The sequence below is a fragment of the Apodemus sylvaticus genome, chromosome 4, assembly GCF_947179515.1.
Source record: "Apodemus sylvaticus chromosome 4, mApoSyl1.1, whole genome shotgun sequence".
Taxonomy (NCBI): domain Eukaryota; kingdom Metazoa; phylum Chordata; class Mammalia; order Rodentia; family Muridae; genus Apodemus; species Apodemus sylvaticus.
This window is the reverse complement of record NC_067475.1, coordinates 18,960,929-18,975,456: the sequence shown is the minus strand read 5'-3', so window position 1 is coordinate 18,975,456 and position 14,528 is coordinate 18,960,929. Positions and strand designations below refer to the sequence as shown.

The 14,528-nt window shown below is 38.0% G+C and overlaps 1 protein-coding gene across 5 annotated transcripts in view; it reads right to left on the bottom strand.

Moving 5' to 3' along the window:
* Nucleotides 1–2,331: 2,331 nt before the first annotated feature.
* LOC127682610 (guanylate-binding protein 1-like) overlaps nucleotides 2,332–14,528 on the bottom strand; it is a 265,092-nt gene continuing 252,895 nt past the window's right edge. For 2 of the 5 annotated variants that reach the window (XM_052179079.1, XM_052179064.1), the window contains exons 7-11: nucleotides 13,576–13,856; nucleotides 12,403–12,615; nucleotides 10,545–10,647; nucleotides 10,086–10,279; nucleotides 2,332–3,605 (exon numbers count right to left, since the gene is read on the bottom strand). In XM_052179079.1, coding sequence (XP_052035039.1) covers nucleotides 3,495–3,605; nucleotides 10,086–10,279; nucleotides 10,545–10,647; nucleotides 12,403–12,615; nucleotides 13,576–13,856 — 902 coding nt within the window. In that variant the 3' untranslated portion in view covers nucleotides 2,332–3,494. The remainder of the gene's footprint in view (nucleotides 3,606–10,085; nucleotides 10,280–10,544; nucleotides 10,648–12,402; nucleotides 12,616–13,575; nucleotides 13,857–14,528) is intronic. The other 3 variants (XM_052179062.1, XM_052179067.1, XM_052179073.1) reach the window with 3 other exon arrangements.

Here is a 14,528-nt window from a genome sequence, read left to right as displayed (position 1 = left end):
TATGCCCTCTGTGTGAGCTCTTCTTTACCAGAGTTTAATTAATTTGCCATAGTTGGGACAGGGACATTTAGGGTAAAGACTGCCTCTGTCAACCAACCCTGCCCATTCACATCTGTCTTGCTTGCAGCCTCCTCTGGTTAGAATAAACCAGCAGTCTGGTGAACACTTTTGCCTGAATCCTTTAGAGAAGAAGCAGTCTTTCAATGCCTGACAGCTTTGCTTCAGGTTGCCTTTGCAGAGCGCTTGGTCCCCTCTTATAGGTGCTGTGACATGGACCCTGTAGTAACCCAGGAACTTCCAGGTTTTCATGAGAGAACTTGTGAGGAGTTAGCTCTTTAATAGAAAAATGCTTAAGATGATGAAAGTGAAACTAAAGAACTTCCTAACATGGGTTGGGGGTGGAGGGATGACTCAACCACCACAGCAGGAGTGAGGGGAGTGCTCAAGTGAGGAGGGCCTCAGGGATTTCTCAGGTAGAGATTGATAAATGGTACAGTTTCTTGTGGGTGTTTAAAAACTCAAGATGATGCGCTTATTGAAGAGGGTGTGGTTTTAAGACCATTCTGTTGTGTTTCTGTCCTGTTTTTGTCAATTAGTGCTTGTTTTGTGAAATTGCCAGCCCCACTGGGTTACAAAAAATTAGCAAGAGATTGTGCAATTCAGAAGTGGACATGTATTGTTTAAAATCCATTTCTCTATAGCCCAAAAGAGTAAAGAGGGAAAGAAAAAGGTTAGAATTAGATAGAACAGTGAGGGAAGGAGGAAAGAGAAAGAAGGGAGGAGACAAAGAGAGGGAGGAGGAGGAAGGGAGAGAGGAAAGGAGGGAAGGAAGGAGGGAAGGAGGGAAGGAAGGAGGGTGAAAAAAAATCACTGAAAGTGAACCTGAGTTCCTTTAAACACATCAAATGCTGGGAAATCAGTTGCCTTGTTTGATTGGTTTTGTTCATTTGCATTTTGACTAAGATAATTTCTGTTAACATTATATATAATCCCAAAACAATTTTAGTATCACTTGAATATTTGTCAGTCATGTTATATTTAAGGGTAAATTAAAGGAATGTTTCTGGTTTCTAAGTTTAATGTGGTGGGGTTTCCAGTCTTTTGTAGTATGTTTCCTTAGAAACAAGTGAGTCAGAGTCCGGACCCTAAACTACTGAGTGTAAATAACTTCTCTCAGAGACTGAGGGAAGCCACAGTAGCTCTAAATCTTGGAGCTCTGTGAGTCTCAACGCAGGCTGGGAATGACCATATTGTTGATAAGTCACTGGCACTGTGGCTGTGAACAGTGTCCAAATGTGCTTAGATGACCTGTCCAGCAGGTCCAGTTATTCCAGAGTCCCAAAGAGGCACTACCTGAGGGTCAAAAATGGGGGAAAGAGAGAAAGGAGGCCAAGCACACTAACAAAGTCTGTCTGGGTTGTGTCATGGTCTCATTTAATGTCGGGGAGGTAAACGAGTTTTAAGGCTTACAAGAAGGAAGTGATCTTTACACAGTCAAGAAAAAGGGAAGAGTGGGGAAATTCTTGATGACTGCTGGCAGGAAGCAAAAAGGTCATCTGGCAGAGACACCTGCTGGCGGAGACACCTGTTGGTGTGTGTGTGTGGAGGGAGAGCATTCAGTGGTTTTTCTTGTAATGTTCTCGCACAGACAGCTCAAGGGGAAGGCTCTAGTTAATTGTTCTCATATTTTGGCAGCCACCACCTTAGGGCCATGAGTAAGCATTAAATCTGAATAGCTCAGGTTGGCTTTTCATACTTAGAATTTCTGAAGACATCTAATTAACCTTCATGCTGATCTACCCACTGAGTAGAAGTTTTTAACCTTTAAAAAAATTTTTATTATTAGATATTTGCTTTATTTATATTTCAAATGTTATCCCCTTTCCTCCTTATCCCTCTGAAAACCCCCTATCCCATCCCCCTCTTCTTACCATCCCCCTCCCCTTCCCTCTTCTCTGTCCTTTAATTCTCCTACACTAGTTCATCAAGCCTTCACAGGACCAATGGCCTCTCCTCTCATTGATGTCTGAAAAGACAATCCACTGCTACATATGTAACTGGAGCCATTACATGGCTAGTACTTAAAACTTTTCATGAACACAAATCAGGCAATAGGCCAGACTCATAATTTTCTGAATACAACTGTTGAACTTTCTACAAGTACACATGATACTAACATGCACTCAAAAGTATACTGCAGAAACACTACACTACCTACTGTTATTGTATAAGTTAATGTATCACCAGAAGTGTTTTATAAAAGCCCTGGGTTTATTTCCACCATCAGAAATCTAATTATACAGAAAGTATCTTTGTATTTCTTTATCCATGAGAGTGTTGAGCCCCATGACTATGACATTTCCTTTTTGTGGTTCTGTTACTCTGCAAAGCTGATGCCATCATCAATGGGAGCCTCAGTGACAGCTAAAAGTCTTTGAATTAACTCCCCTCTTACAGAAATTTAGGGGAGGATTTTATTACATCATGCACAATGTATAGCATGCATTTGAAACAGTGTGTTATGGTAGGTTGATCATTTTTATTGACAGCTTTCACTTAGCCATGCTTCTGCTACATTGTAGAAGGCATTTTTTCTTAGAGACTTGCAAATCATGTCATAGCAGCAAAAGGCAGGTAAACATCAAACAAGGTTTCAGAAGAGGTGAGACTGTGGTCATGAGCCTTAGAAGAATAGAACAAAATTTCTTTTGAGTTCTCCATTCTGTGATTGTAGAAGTCATTCTAAAACCCTTAGAAGGAGAAAATGTTTTTAAAAATTATAAAGAGAGATTAGAAAGGAAATACAGAAGGCTGGAGCATAAAACAAAGCAAGAAGTTCTCTAAAGCAGGGAGATGTATTACCCACTCACAGGTGCATTCTGCCTGGAGGGGAATTTTCTCCCACTCTCCAATGGGTTTCTCTGTTCATCCAGCAGTCACAGAGCTTCCCCACACTGAGCACCACCCAATGTTTACCCTGAGAACCTGCAGACAGCATGAGACCCAAAAAGCTGTGTTATACAGATATGTTCAGATTTTTATCATGATTACAACATGCCAATCTCAGCTGAGGACAAAGCTAAATATTTTAATTCCTTGTGAGCATATGACTGAGAATATCCAGAAGGGAGTGTATGTGATACAAAAATGTTTACCCAAAAGCAGCTGCCATATCACTGTGTGGTGAAACAAATCCCAACCATAAAATTTAGTATGTATACACAGTCCATGTTTACAATTTCAAATATAAGACCAAATTAAAGATCACATGAATCTTTAGTTCTAACAAAAACATGAACTGAATTTCTTCATAAGCCAAACATTCTTTTTACATGTAAACTCCACTTTGTTAACTTTATTTCTACCTTCTTCCCAATAAAGTGCCATGTTTTCAAATCTATTTTGGTGTCAAGCTGCTTCACAGTCCAAAGCTGTCCCAGAAGTTTAATCTTTGTGAGTAGAACCACAGAGGAGAGCCTTAGTCTGTTTGAATTTTAGAGAATGGTGCATGATAAATATGACACGATGTCCTTGTTATTCTGTATTTCTTGAAATAGTTTCTTGCACTCATTCATTAATCCTTCCTTGAGAAGTCTTTCATATTCCTAAAATGGAGATGGAAAATGAATTCAGACTGCATCACATATTCCTCACATGATCACAGAGAATAGTTTGGTAGTTACACTAAACCCTGGGGGAGGGGGCACAGGATTTTGACATTTTGACAATTTTTTCAAAAGCCTTTTCCTTCTTTAAATTCCATGGTTTCTTTCCCCTGTCTTCTCCTCTCCCTTTCCTCTCTCTCTCTCTCTCTCTCTCTCTCTATATATATATATATATATATATATATCTTGCTTTAGAATGTAACCTGACAATTCTAAACACCAGTAGCCTACATCCCTCAGGTCCTCTTCTTACATCCTTTGACTCATGTAAAACACATTTTTCTATAAAATCAGCACCTGCTTAGTGCAGACTCTCAAACATATGGAAGAATGCTCAAACAAAATGGAAGATCACTACCTGAATCAGAATCGGGGCAGGCATTCAAACAAGGGATTTAGTACATGTCCCAGTTGTAGTAACCAAGACAGAAGACAAATACATTAAAGCAAGTGGGGTCTTCAGTGCTCAGGCCATTTTATTAGCAGTCATGGAGACTCAATATATATGTGCAAGGATGCCCAGAAAACATGATGTTACTGGCAATGTGAGCATTTAACGATTTTGATTTAAGGTTTGAAACTGACTCTACACTTTAAGATGCTTCCAGAGATAAGAGCATTCTGGGTGTGGCAGAAGCAAATTTTCTATTGGTCCCATTCAATATAAAAAAATTAAGAGTTGAATATTATATCATGGAATCTGATGCAAAAAGCCATTTTACATGTAGAAATTACAATTACTCGATTTAGCATGTGAGAAAATAATTGTCCTTGATAGGTTAGTTGAGGATTTTGTCACAGAAATCCTAGAAAACACTAGAGGAAAAAGTATGATTCAAATCTACAATTCAATAGACATAGCCTGAAATGGGCTTCTTTTAGCAATAAGCAATTAAGACTTAAAGAGCAAGTACTGGTCAGGAAAAAGAGCGGTAAAGGGATAATAATGTAGGTAAAGGTTTGTGAATGATACCCTGCATTTGGGGTATTGTATGTTATTTCCCTTGGATTGAGGATGGGGAGGATGGAGCACAAAGTCTCTATTCACAACTCAGTCAAGTCACAGGTTGACCTTGTGAACCTAATGACTCAACCTCTTGATTGATTGGACCACTGGAACTTAAAATTAAAATGGTTCAGCTGACTCTGGTGGCCTCCATCAGGCCTGCCTATCAAAAAACATTTAGGTCCACGGAACAAGTAAGAACTAGGTAAAAGGCTGTAAAAGGTTTACTAAACAAATGTAACAAAGGATCAGACTGGAGTAGTCATTCTCATATCTGATAAAATAGACTTTCAACCAAAATTAATCAAAAGAGATGGGGACACTTCATACTCATGAAAGGAAAAAAATCCATCAGGATGACTCCACAATATTGAACATACATGCTCCAAATGCAATGGCACCCACATTCATAAAGAAACATTACTAAAGCTTAAACCACTTATCAAACCCCAAACATTAATAATGAGAGTCTTCAACATCCCACTTTTACTGAAGGACAGGTCATTGAGACAGGATCTAAAATCAAGAAATAATGAAATTGAGTTTATGAATCAAAGGGACCTATCAGTGAGGAATTTAGTTTTCATATTCTATTCAGAAGCTAAGCCATGGACAATTTAGACCACTTGCTATCTATCCTAAATCAAAGGTATTCTACTTCTACAGTTTTGTAGCTGATTAGCCTGATTTAGTCCCTTAAGGCTGCCCTACCCAGTGTCCAGTTAGCACCTCAAAATGACACAGCAGGAGGCTAGGTAAAGGTTCAATTGTGCTTCTCTAAGTAGAAGTCCCTAGGAGAAGTGGGGGAGAGAGGTACTCATCTCTGCCCTTTGTCTTGTACAACTCTTAGAGCTTGTGTTCACTGTGAGTTTGCATATTCAGATCATAAATTTATAAGAGGTTATAACAGAGAATGCCTACATACATATACACTAAGAACAAAATTACCTGGCTTAACTTTCACCATTTTTCACTGGCTTACAGTGTCTTTGGAAGTTTAAAACTGTAACTAGGCCATCCTTGAAGTCTTGTTTTAACAAACTCAATCAATATCTTATCTCCTGTTTTTGCTCCTGCAGTGTATATCTTCTTTATGACCATCATTTAATGATTTCTGTAACACCTTGTAATAAGCCCTAAGTCTTAGTCATCTGCTGTTATCTCAGAAGCAATAAAGAAGTCCTGTTATAAAAGGAACTCTGTTTATGTGCATGTTGCCATTTGGAAACATTAGTAACCCTGGCATGCTAGATGTTTCTGTAGAATAAACATTCTTTGTCTTTTCATACTATCTGAGTTCATAGCTCTGATAGCCTTCATAAAAAAATTAGAGAAATCTCATACTAGCAATTAAAAGTACACCTTAAAGGTCTAGAAAAAAGGAAGCAAACACACCCAAGAGGAGTACATGGCAAGAAATAATCAACTCAGGGTTGAAATCAATCTATTAGAAACAGAGAAGAGTTCAAAAAATCAACAAAACAAAGGCCTGGTTATTTGAGAAAATTGTTCTTTTGGAAAAACAACAAGATAGATAAACCCTTATCCAAACTAACTAAAAGGCAGAAAGACAGTATCCAAATTAATAAAATCATAAATGAAAAGGGAGACATAACAGACACTGAAGAAATACAAAGAATTCTTTGGTCTTGCTTCAAAAGCCAGTACTTTACAAAAGTGGAAAATCTAAATGAAATGAATGATTTTGAAAGATTTTCTACATGGATAGGACTTAAATCAAGATCAGATAAACTATTTAAACAGTCCTAAAAACACCCAAGTGAATAGAAGCAGTTATTAAAAGTCTCCTAACAACAACAACAACAACAAACTCCAGATTGTTTTAGTGCAGAATTATACCTGAAATTCATAGAAGAAGTAATGCCAATACTTCTCAAACTATTGCACAAAATAGAAACAGAAAATACGTTACCAAATACATTGTATGAGGTCACACCCTGATACCTAAACCGCACACTCAACAAAGGATGAGAACCTCAGACCAATTTCTCTTATGAACATTAATGAAAGGATATTCAATAAAATACATTCAAACTGAATCAAAAATGACATCCACCATGATGAAGTAGTCTTCAAACCAGGGATGCAGAAATGGCTCAATTTATGAAAATCAATAAATGTAATCTACTATATAAATGTACTGAAAGGAAAAATAACTCATGTGATCATCTCACAATAGCTGGAAAGGCCTTTGACAAAAATCTAATAACCCTTCATATTAAAAGTCATGGAGATATCAAGGATTTAAGGTTTATACGTAACCATAATTAAAGCAATATACAGCAAGGAATACTTAACATCAAATTAAATTGATTTAATTAAGTGAAATCAATATTACAAAAAGAACAAAAAGGATAAGGCTGCCCACTCTATCCCTATCTATTCAATATAGTATTTGAAGTTCTAGATAGAGCAATAAGACTACTAAAGGAGATCATGGAGATACAAATTGGAAAGGAAGATGTCAAAGTATCACTGTTCTTAGGCAATATGATAGTATACATAAACAACCACCAAAATTCTACCAGAGAACTCCTACTGCTGACAAATACTTTCATCAATGTGCCGGCTAGATACAAAATCAACTAAAAAAGACTGATTAGCCCTTTTTTACACAAAGGATACATGGGCTGAGAAAGAAATTAGGGAAACAACACCTGTTACAATAACAACAAATAATATAAAATATTTTGGTGTAACTAACCTAGCAAGTGAAAGACTTATATGACAAGAATTTCAAGTCCCTGCAGGAAGATATCAAGAGCCGGAAAGATCTCTTCAATGTATGGATCAGTAGGATTAACATACACAGTGAAAGTGACAATCTTACCAAAAACAATCTACAGATTCAATGCAATCTCCATCATAATTCCAACATATGTTTTTACAATCCTTAAAAGAGCAATTCTCAATTTCATATAGAAAAACAAAAAAAAAAGCAGAAAAGCTATAACAATCTTGTACAGTTAAGCACTCCTGGATGAATCACCATCCTTGATTTCAAGATATCCTATAGATCAATAGTAATTAAAGCTAAATGGTATTGGCATAAAAACAGACTGGTTGATCAATGGAATAGAATCAAAGACCCAGAAATAAACGTACACATCTATGGACAGTTGGCTTATGACAAAGAAGCCAAAACAATGCAATAACAAAATTAAACAATCTTCAACAAATTGTGCTGGTCTAACTGAAAATCTATATGTAGAAGATTTCAAATAGACCCATAATTATCACCTTGCACAAAACTCAAGTCCAAGTAGATCACAGACCTCAATATCAAACTGAACACACTAAATCTAAGAGAAAAGAAAGTGGGGGAAGTGCCTTGAATTCATTGGTGTGGCAGAGGAGACAAATTTCTGAACACAGCATCAATAGCTCAGGAACTAAGATAAACAATAAATGGCGTCTCATGAAACTGAAAAGCTTTTACAAGACTAAGGAACCCATTAATAGGGCAAAATGGCAGCCTACAAAATGGGAAAGTATTTCCATCAATCCTACATATGACAGAGGACTAATATCCAAAATATGTAAAGAACTCAAGAAATTGAACACCAACAAATGAATTAAAAATGGGGTACAGAGCTAAACAGAGAATTCTCAACAGAGGAATCTCAAATGGCTGAGAAGCACTTAAAGAAATCTTTAATATCCTTAGTGAGGGAAATGCAAATCAAATCTACCCTGAGAATCCATCTTATACTCATCAGGATGCCTAAGATCAAAATCTCAAGTGGCAGCAAATGCTGGCAATGATGAGGAGAAAGAAGAACACTCTTCTACTGCTGGCTGGGGTGCAAACTTGTAAAAAATCACGTTGAAAGTCAATTTGGCAGCTTCTCAGAAAATTGGGAATAGTTTTATCTCAAGATCCATCTATACCACTCCTGTATACATACCCCAGAGATTCCCCCCCCCACCCCCAATACCACAGGGACACTTCTTCAACTGTGTTCATAGCAGATTTATTTGTAAAAGCCAGAAGCAGGAAACAACCTAGATGTCTCTGAACTGGAGAATGGATAAAGAAAATGTGATACATCTACAAAATATAATAGTATTCAGCTATTAAAATCAATGACACCATGAATTTTGCAGGCAAATGGCTGGAACTTGAGTTTATCATTCTGAGTGAGGTAACACAGAACCAGAAAGATATACATGGTTTGTACTCATTTATAATTTGACATTAGCCATAAATGCAGAATAACCATGCTAATCCACATACCCAAAGTAACTGAATAATGAGAAAATCCCAAGGGAGAATGTGTGACTCTCACACAGAGGGGGAAACAAAAGATTCATCAGACTTGGATGGAGGGAGGGAACTGTGTGAAAGATGATGAGGGGAATGAGGATGGTGATCAGGTTTGGAGAGATAGGGCAGGAGAGGCTTAGAGTGATACTGGAAATCAAAGGGAGACATCTCTTGGACAGGCTGGAGACCTGGGTTGGGGGAGATCCTAGGGATGAACTAGCTGAGATTCCTATCAGAAGGAGATATAGAGACTGAACTGGTCACCCCCTGTAACTAGGCAGGACTTCCAGTGGAAGGAGGGGTATGTCAACCCAACCATAGATCCTTTAACTTAAAATTTGTTCTACCTACCAGATGTATAGGGATAAAGATGTAGCAGAGACTGTGGGAATGGCCAGTTAATGACTGGTTCAATTTGAGAACTATCCCCAATGGGAGAAGGCCAACCCCTGACACTATTAATGATTTTCTTCTATCTTTATAGACTGTAACCTAGTATAACTGTTTCTTGAGAGGCTTCATTCAGCAGCATATGAAAACACATGCAGAGACCCACAGCCAAACATCAGGTTGAATCTTATGGAAGAGTTGGAGATAAAACTGAGGAAAGGGGTTTGGGGGCGATCAAGGACTTTACAAAAAGACATATAGAATCAACTGACCTAGGCCCATAGAAACACCCAGAGATTGACCCTCCAATTTTAGAGCATACAGGGCTTTGACTTAGGCCCCACCCCACCTTTTGGAGCAAATGTGAAGTTTGGCCTTCCTGTGGCTCCACTAAGAGTTGGAGCAGGGGCTGTTTCTGACATTGCTGCCTACCATTGGATCCCCTTCCCCTACTTGGACTTCATGATTGGGTCTCAGTAGCAGAGTCCTGCTGGGACTAGATATCCTACAGTGGGTGGTACCAAAGAGGGCTTCCTCCTCTATGAGAAGAAGGGGAAAGTGGAATGGGGGTAAGGAATTATAAGGGCAGAACTGGGAGGAGAGAAGGGAGGGACTGCAATGATGAAAAAAAAATTACAAGAGAAAACAAACAAACAAATAGCCAAAACACCAAAAGCAAATAAAACCTAATGAACCAAAGAACCCAGGGCAATCAGAATTTGGTGCAGCCAGGTACCTGAATTTTAAGGGAAATGATTCTTTCTTGCTCTGCCATGAGCTCTTTCCGTTCTTGCTCCATCTTCTTGGTCATCTGTTTCATGAGCTCTTGATAACTCTTTTCCTTCTGTTCCATCAGCTGCTCATGCTTCTTTTGCATTTCCTCCACTGCTCTCTTTGCAGCTTCTGCAGCTTCAGCTTTTACACGTTCCACTGAGAAGAGAAAAAAGTAAAGGAGATGAGTAAGTTTTGAGCTGCTTTTGTTTTTTACCACATTGTGGAATCTTTATCCTGGAAACTGGCTAATGAGGAGGAACACTGCCTTATCTACTGGTTTAAAAACAGCCACCATGAAGCTAAGAGTGACATTTGTCACTACAATAATATCTTTGTCTCTACAATGGTGATGTCTTATGGACCAATATTGCAGCTCATGCTGAGAATTTCCAGCATCTGGAATCATCTCAGTAGCTCTTACCTTCAATCTGCTTTTCCTTTTCTGTGAGTGACTGGTCCATCTTTAGAAGTGTCTCAGCCACCTCCTCCTTGGACTCATTGTACTTTCTCAACATCTCTTCAGCCTAGATGTTGAAGTAAGATAGAATGAGGAAGTAAGTATGTAAGTTGAAGACAAATCATGCTTATTTCTTTCAATTTAATTTTATCAACTATGGAGCAAATACCTTGTAATTCAAATAGTATTTTAGGTTTAGGGTTTTAAAATGAACTTGAGGTCTCCCCCAGTCTCAGTCAGCTGACTCTATTCATCTGTCTGTATCTTTGATGCCTTATTCCCTTCAAAATATTTATTTTGTATGTTACCTTCAGCTAAATATGTTGATTTTCACTTAAAAATGTAACCATCTTTAATTGAAAAACAATTTTATCATACAATACATTCTGATCACATGTTTTCTTCCCTCCAATTGACCCAGATCCTCCAGGCCTCCTTACCCGCCCAACTCCTTGCCTTTTCTTCCTTTCTCCTTTTAAAAAACAAACAGGTAAACAACTCCCTAACAAAAAAAAAAAAAAAAAAAAAAACCTGTCATCAAGACCAAATCATTAAAACACAGAAGTGTAACTGTAATTAATATAAGAACAAAAGATAAATAAAATAAACAAACAAAACCCATCCAAACACAGGGAGATAAAATGTCTACAACAATACCATTGACTTTATTTTGTGTTGACTATACACTTTCCTGCATGGAGCCTACCCTGAAGTATTAACTAGGAACTTATCCTTGTCATCTTGTCCAAACAAACCTCCTGGCATTAGACCATCCTTCCTGCCTTAATGACTTCTGCATATCAGTCTGAGAACATCTAGAATTCTGCCATAACATTTCAAAAAGAGTTACCATGGTTATTTGAATGAGAATGGCCCCCATGGACTCAAATATTTCCATGCTTAGTTATCAGGGAGTAAAAGTATTTGAGAATGATTTGGGGTATGGACTTAATCAAGCAAGTATGCCTTGAGCTTTAAGGTTTGAAAAACTTAGGTCAAGCCAGTGTCTGTACTTCAGGGTATAAAGCTCTCTGCTTCTTTTCTAGCCCCATGTCTACCTGTGCGTCAACATGCTCCTCATCATGATGATAATGGACTAACTCTCTGAAGCTGTATATAAGCTCCACACTAGTTTTCTTTTAGAAGACTTGTCTTGGTCGAGGTGGCCATTTAAAAATAGTATGTAGCCAAATCTAATCTTGACCTCAAGTGCCTAAGTAGGGCAATTTAAAATGGCTAAGGGCAAAGACTATGTACTCTGAATTTTCATTCAGGTTATAAAGCTCATTGACACTGTGATCTTGAGTGAGGTCTTAACTTCTTTCTGCCACAATTTCCTTTTCTTTCTCTGAGATAATAAAAATAATAAATACTTAATGGAATTGATGTCAGAACTCAATGAGGTAACTTCTACAAAACAGGGAGGACAATCTCTGTACCAACTGCTATTGCTATATTACTGGCCTGTAAGCTATCATTACCTAGAGTTTTTGAGAAAACTTAGTAGTTACTTGATTTGGTTATTCCTTAAATTACATTAGCCCTAGCTCCCTGAGAAGTACAGTAAACATTGGGGATAAATAAATAACTGCTGGATGATTAGATGAATAAATGAGAGAATGAATGATTTCTACAAATATTTCTTAGAGGTCCAATTGTACTCCGAAGGAAGAAGCTGCTATCTGTTTCATAGTTGACTACCTGTATGAATATAAGACAAAGGTACAGCCCACAGACAGCATTGTACCTTCCTTTCAGAGATTGACATTTGATGGAGATTCTATACCAAGCACGACAAAATGCTACCCACATATCCATTTACCTGGAGTCCCTTTCCAGGAGTCTGCTTATACATTTTCTCCAGTTCTTGTTTCTTTTGAAGATAAAGGTAGTAACCTCCTGGTTTATGAAATGAACCCTGCTTCACTTCTTCTTCCAGAGGGCCAAAGATCCTCTCCAGTAAATCTGAGCATCGAGCTGATGACATGTCCATGTTCTTCTTAACAAAGGCATCTTGCTTGCCTTCCAGCTGGGTCTGGTGGTGGACAGGAGGGAGATACACAACAGACTACTGAATAATGTCTAAATGGGGCCACAGTCTTCACATTACTGTAAGATCTCCTCAGGTCCCTTCAGAAACTGGCCCTTTAGTTCATAAGTCTCTGAAGGAATCCTTCTGTATCTCTCCTGTTACACACGCTTCCTATCGTAGAAAGTGATTGTCAATGCACACATGCTACATCATAGGAAACCATTTAATTTTCAAGTCTCTGATTTTAGGGATAGCTCCTATCACAAAGGTTAATAGTTAGACAGGCTCCTTTGAACTCCTTGAATGTACCACTCCAATATTTTGGGTCCTTACCCTTTGTGGACAGATAATTCCTGGTGTGTAATTCAGGATGAGCAATAGCAATTTCAGAGGTCTCTAGTCAGATAATGAGTAACAAACACAGAGTACTAAGGCCAGAGACTTTACTAAAAGTACTCAATAAAAGAAAAAATATATTTTTTTGATATTGTAAAATTCTGTGTTTTTTGTCACTATGAAGCTAATGAACAATGATGATGATAATGATGTGAATCTCATCATATAGAGTAGATAATGGAATAGAATATCTATATACCTTACATCCTGAAAGTAACTTAGATAAGAAGATGACTATTTCCTACTGACACTGACTAGCTAGCTTCACTAGAAGTTTTGATCACAACAATGTATCATTAACAAAATCAGGGCATGCTAATCAGGGAGGGATCATCACCGATCAAATGTCCATGTTTTCTTATAATAAACAAAATGAAATTTTGTGGAAAATGTAGTTAACAAAAGTGCTTGATTTTTTTTTTATCAAAGTCCAGCAGAATCTAATCATTAAATAGTCACTAAATCTGTGCACATCACTGAGTATCCCTGCCTTGGAGACTAAAGACAATTCCTTCCTCTAAAAGACACATTTTTCTTGACTATTAAGATGATGAGTGCCACACTTACCCCTAATTCATTCTGGAAATTTTGGTCTACATCCATGAAAGAATTTTTCACAAAGATCTCAGTGGCCTCACTCTCACAGGTTCTGTGCAGGGCCAGCAACTCCTGGAGGGTTTCTGTGGGCATCTGGATCTTCTGATTCATCTGTTCTTCATAGTGGGTGATGGCCTTTTGCACTGCTGCTGAGTTCTCTATCCGGGCCAAAGTCATCACAGCACTCTCCATGCAGGGGAGAGACCCACTGCTGATGGCATTGACATAAGTCTCCACCAGGCTTTTTAGACCTATATAAAGGAGTTTCAAAATGACTATTAGTCTCTGTACAGAGTACATGATTTCTACAATTTTCTAAGAAAGAACACCAAAGGGATAATGTAATATAACCTGGAGATCCAGAAATCAAAGCCCAATTTTACTGCCTCTTCATTTATCCCAGAGATGGATTTTGTATTGAATCTCTTAGGACAGGGTTCGGAAGGCTGGAAACACTGTATCTCCTTATTTTAACACCCCTCATTTTTTTTTAAAAAATTTCCTTCTCATTATCTTTCCTTTCTCTCTCATTAAATGGTCAAAGAGAAAACTTGTCACTGTCTTTCTCCTCTTCCTCTTCTTTTGTTGTGGTTGGGTGGATTTTGTTGCTGTTCTTTTTTACTTCTCTTCCTTCCTTCTTTCCTTCCTTCCTTCCTTCCTTCCTTCCTTCCTTCCTTCCTTCCTTCCTTCCTTCCTTCCTTCTTTCATCACTTCCAAACTTTATTCCTTCTTTTCTTTCTTTTACTAACTTTAAGTGATACATGCTACTAGCACTGTTTCTACACTGTATAAATAGGTCTATCCATTTTTTCCCCAAGAGAGCTATAGAATAACCAAAACATTCAGGTTTTCTTACACCTTGGCTCTTTGTAGGACTGAAAGCATGGCATCACAGGAACCAGCTCTCAAGCAAGTAAGAGTAG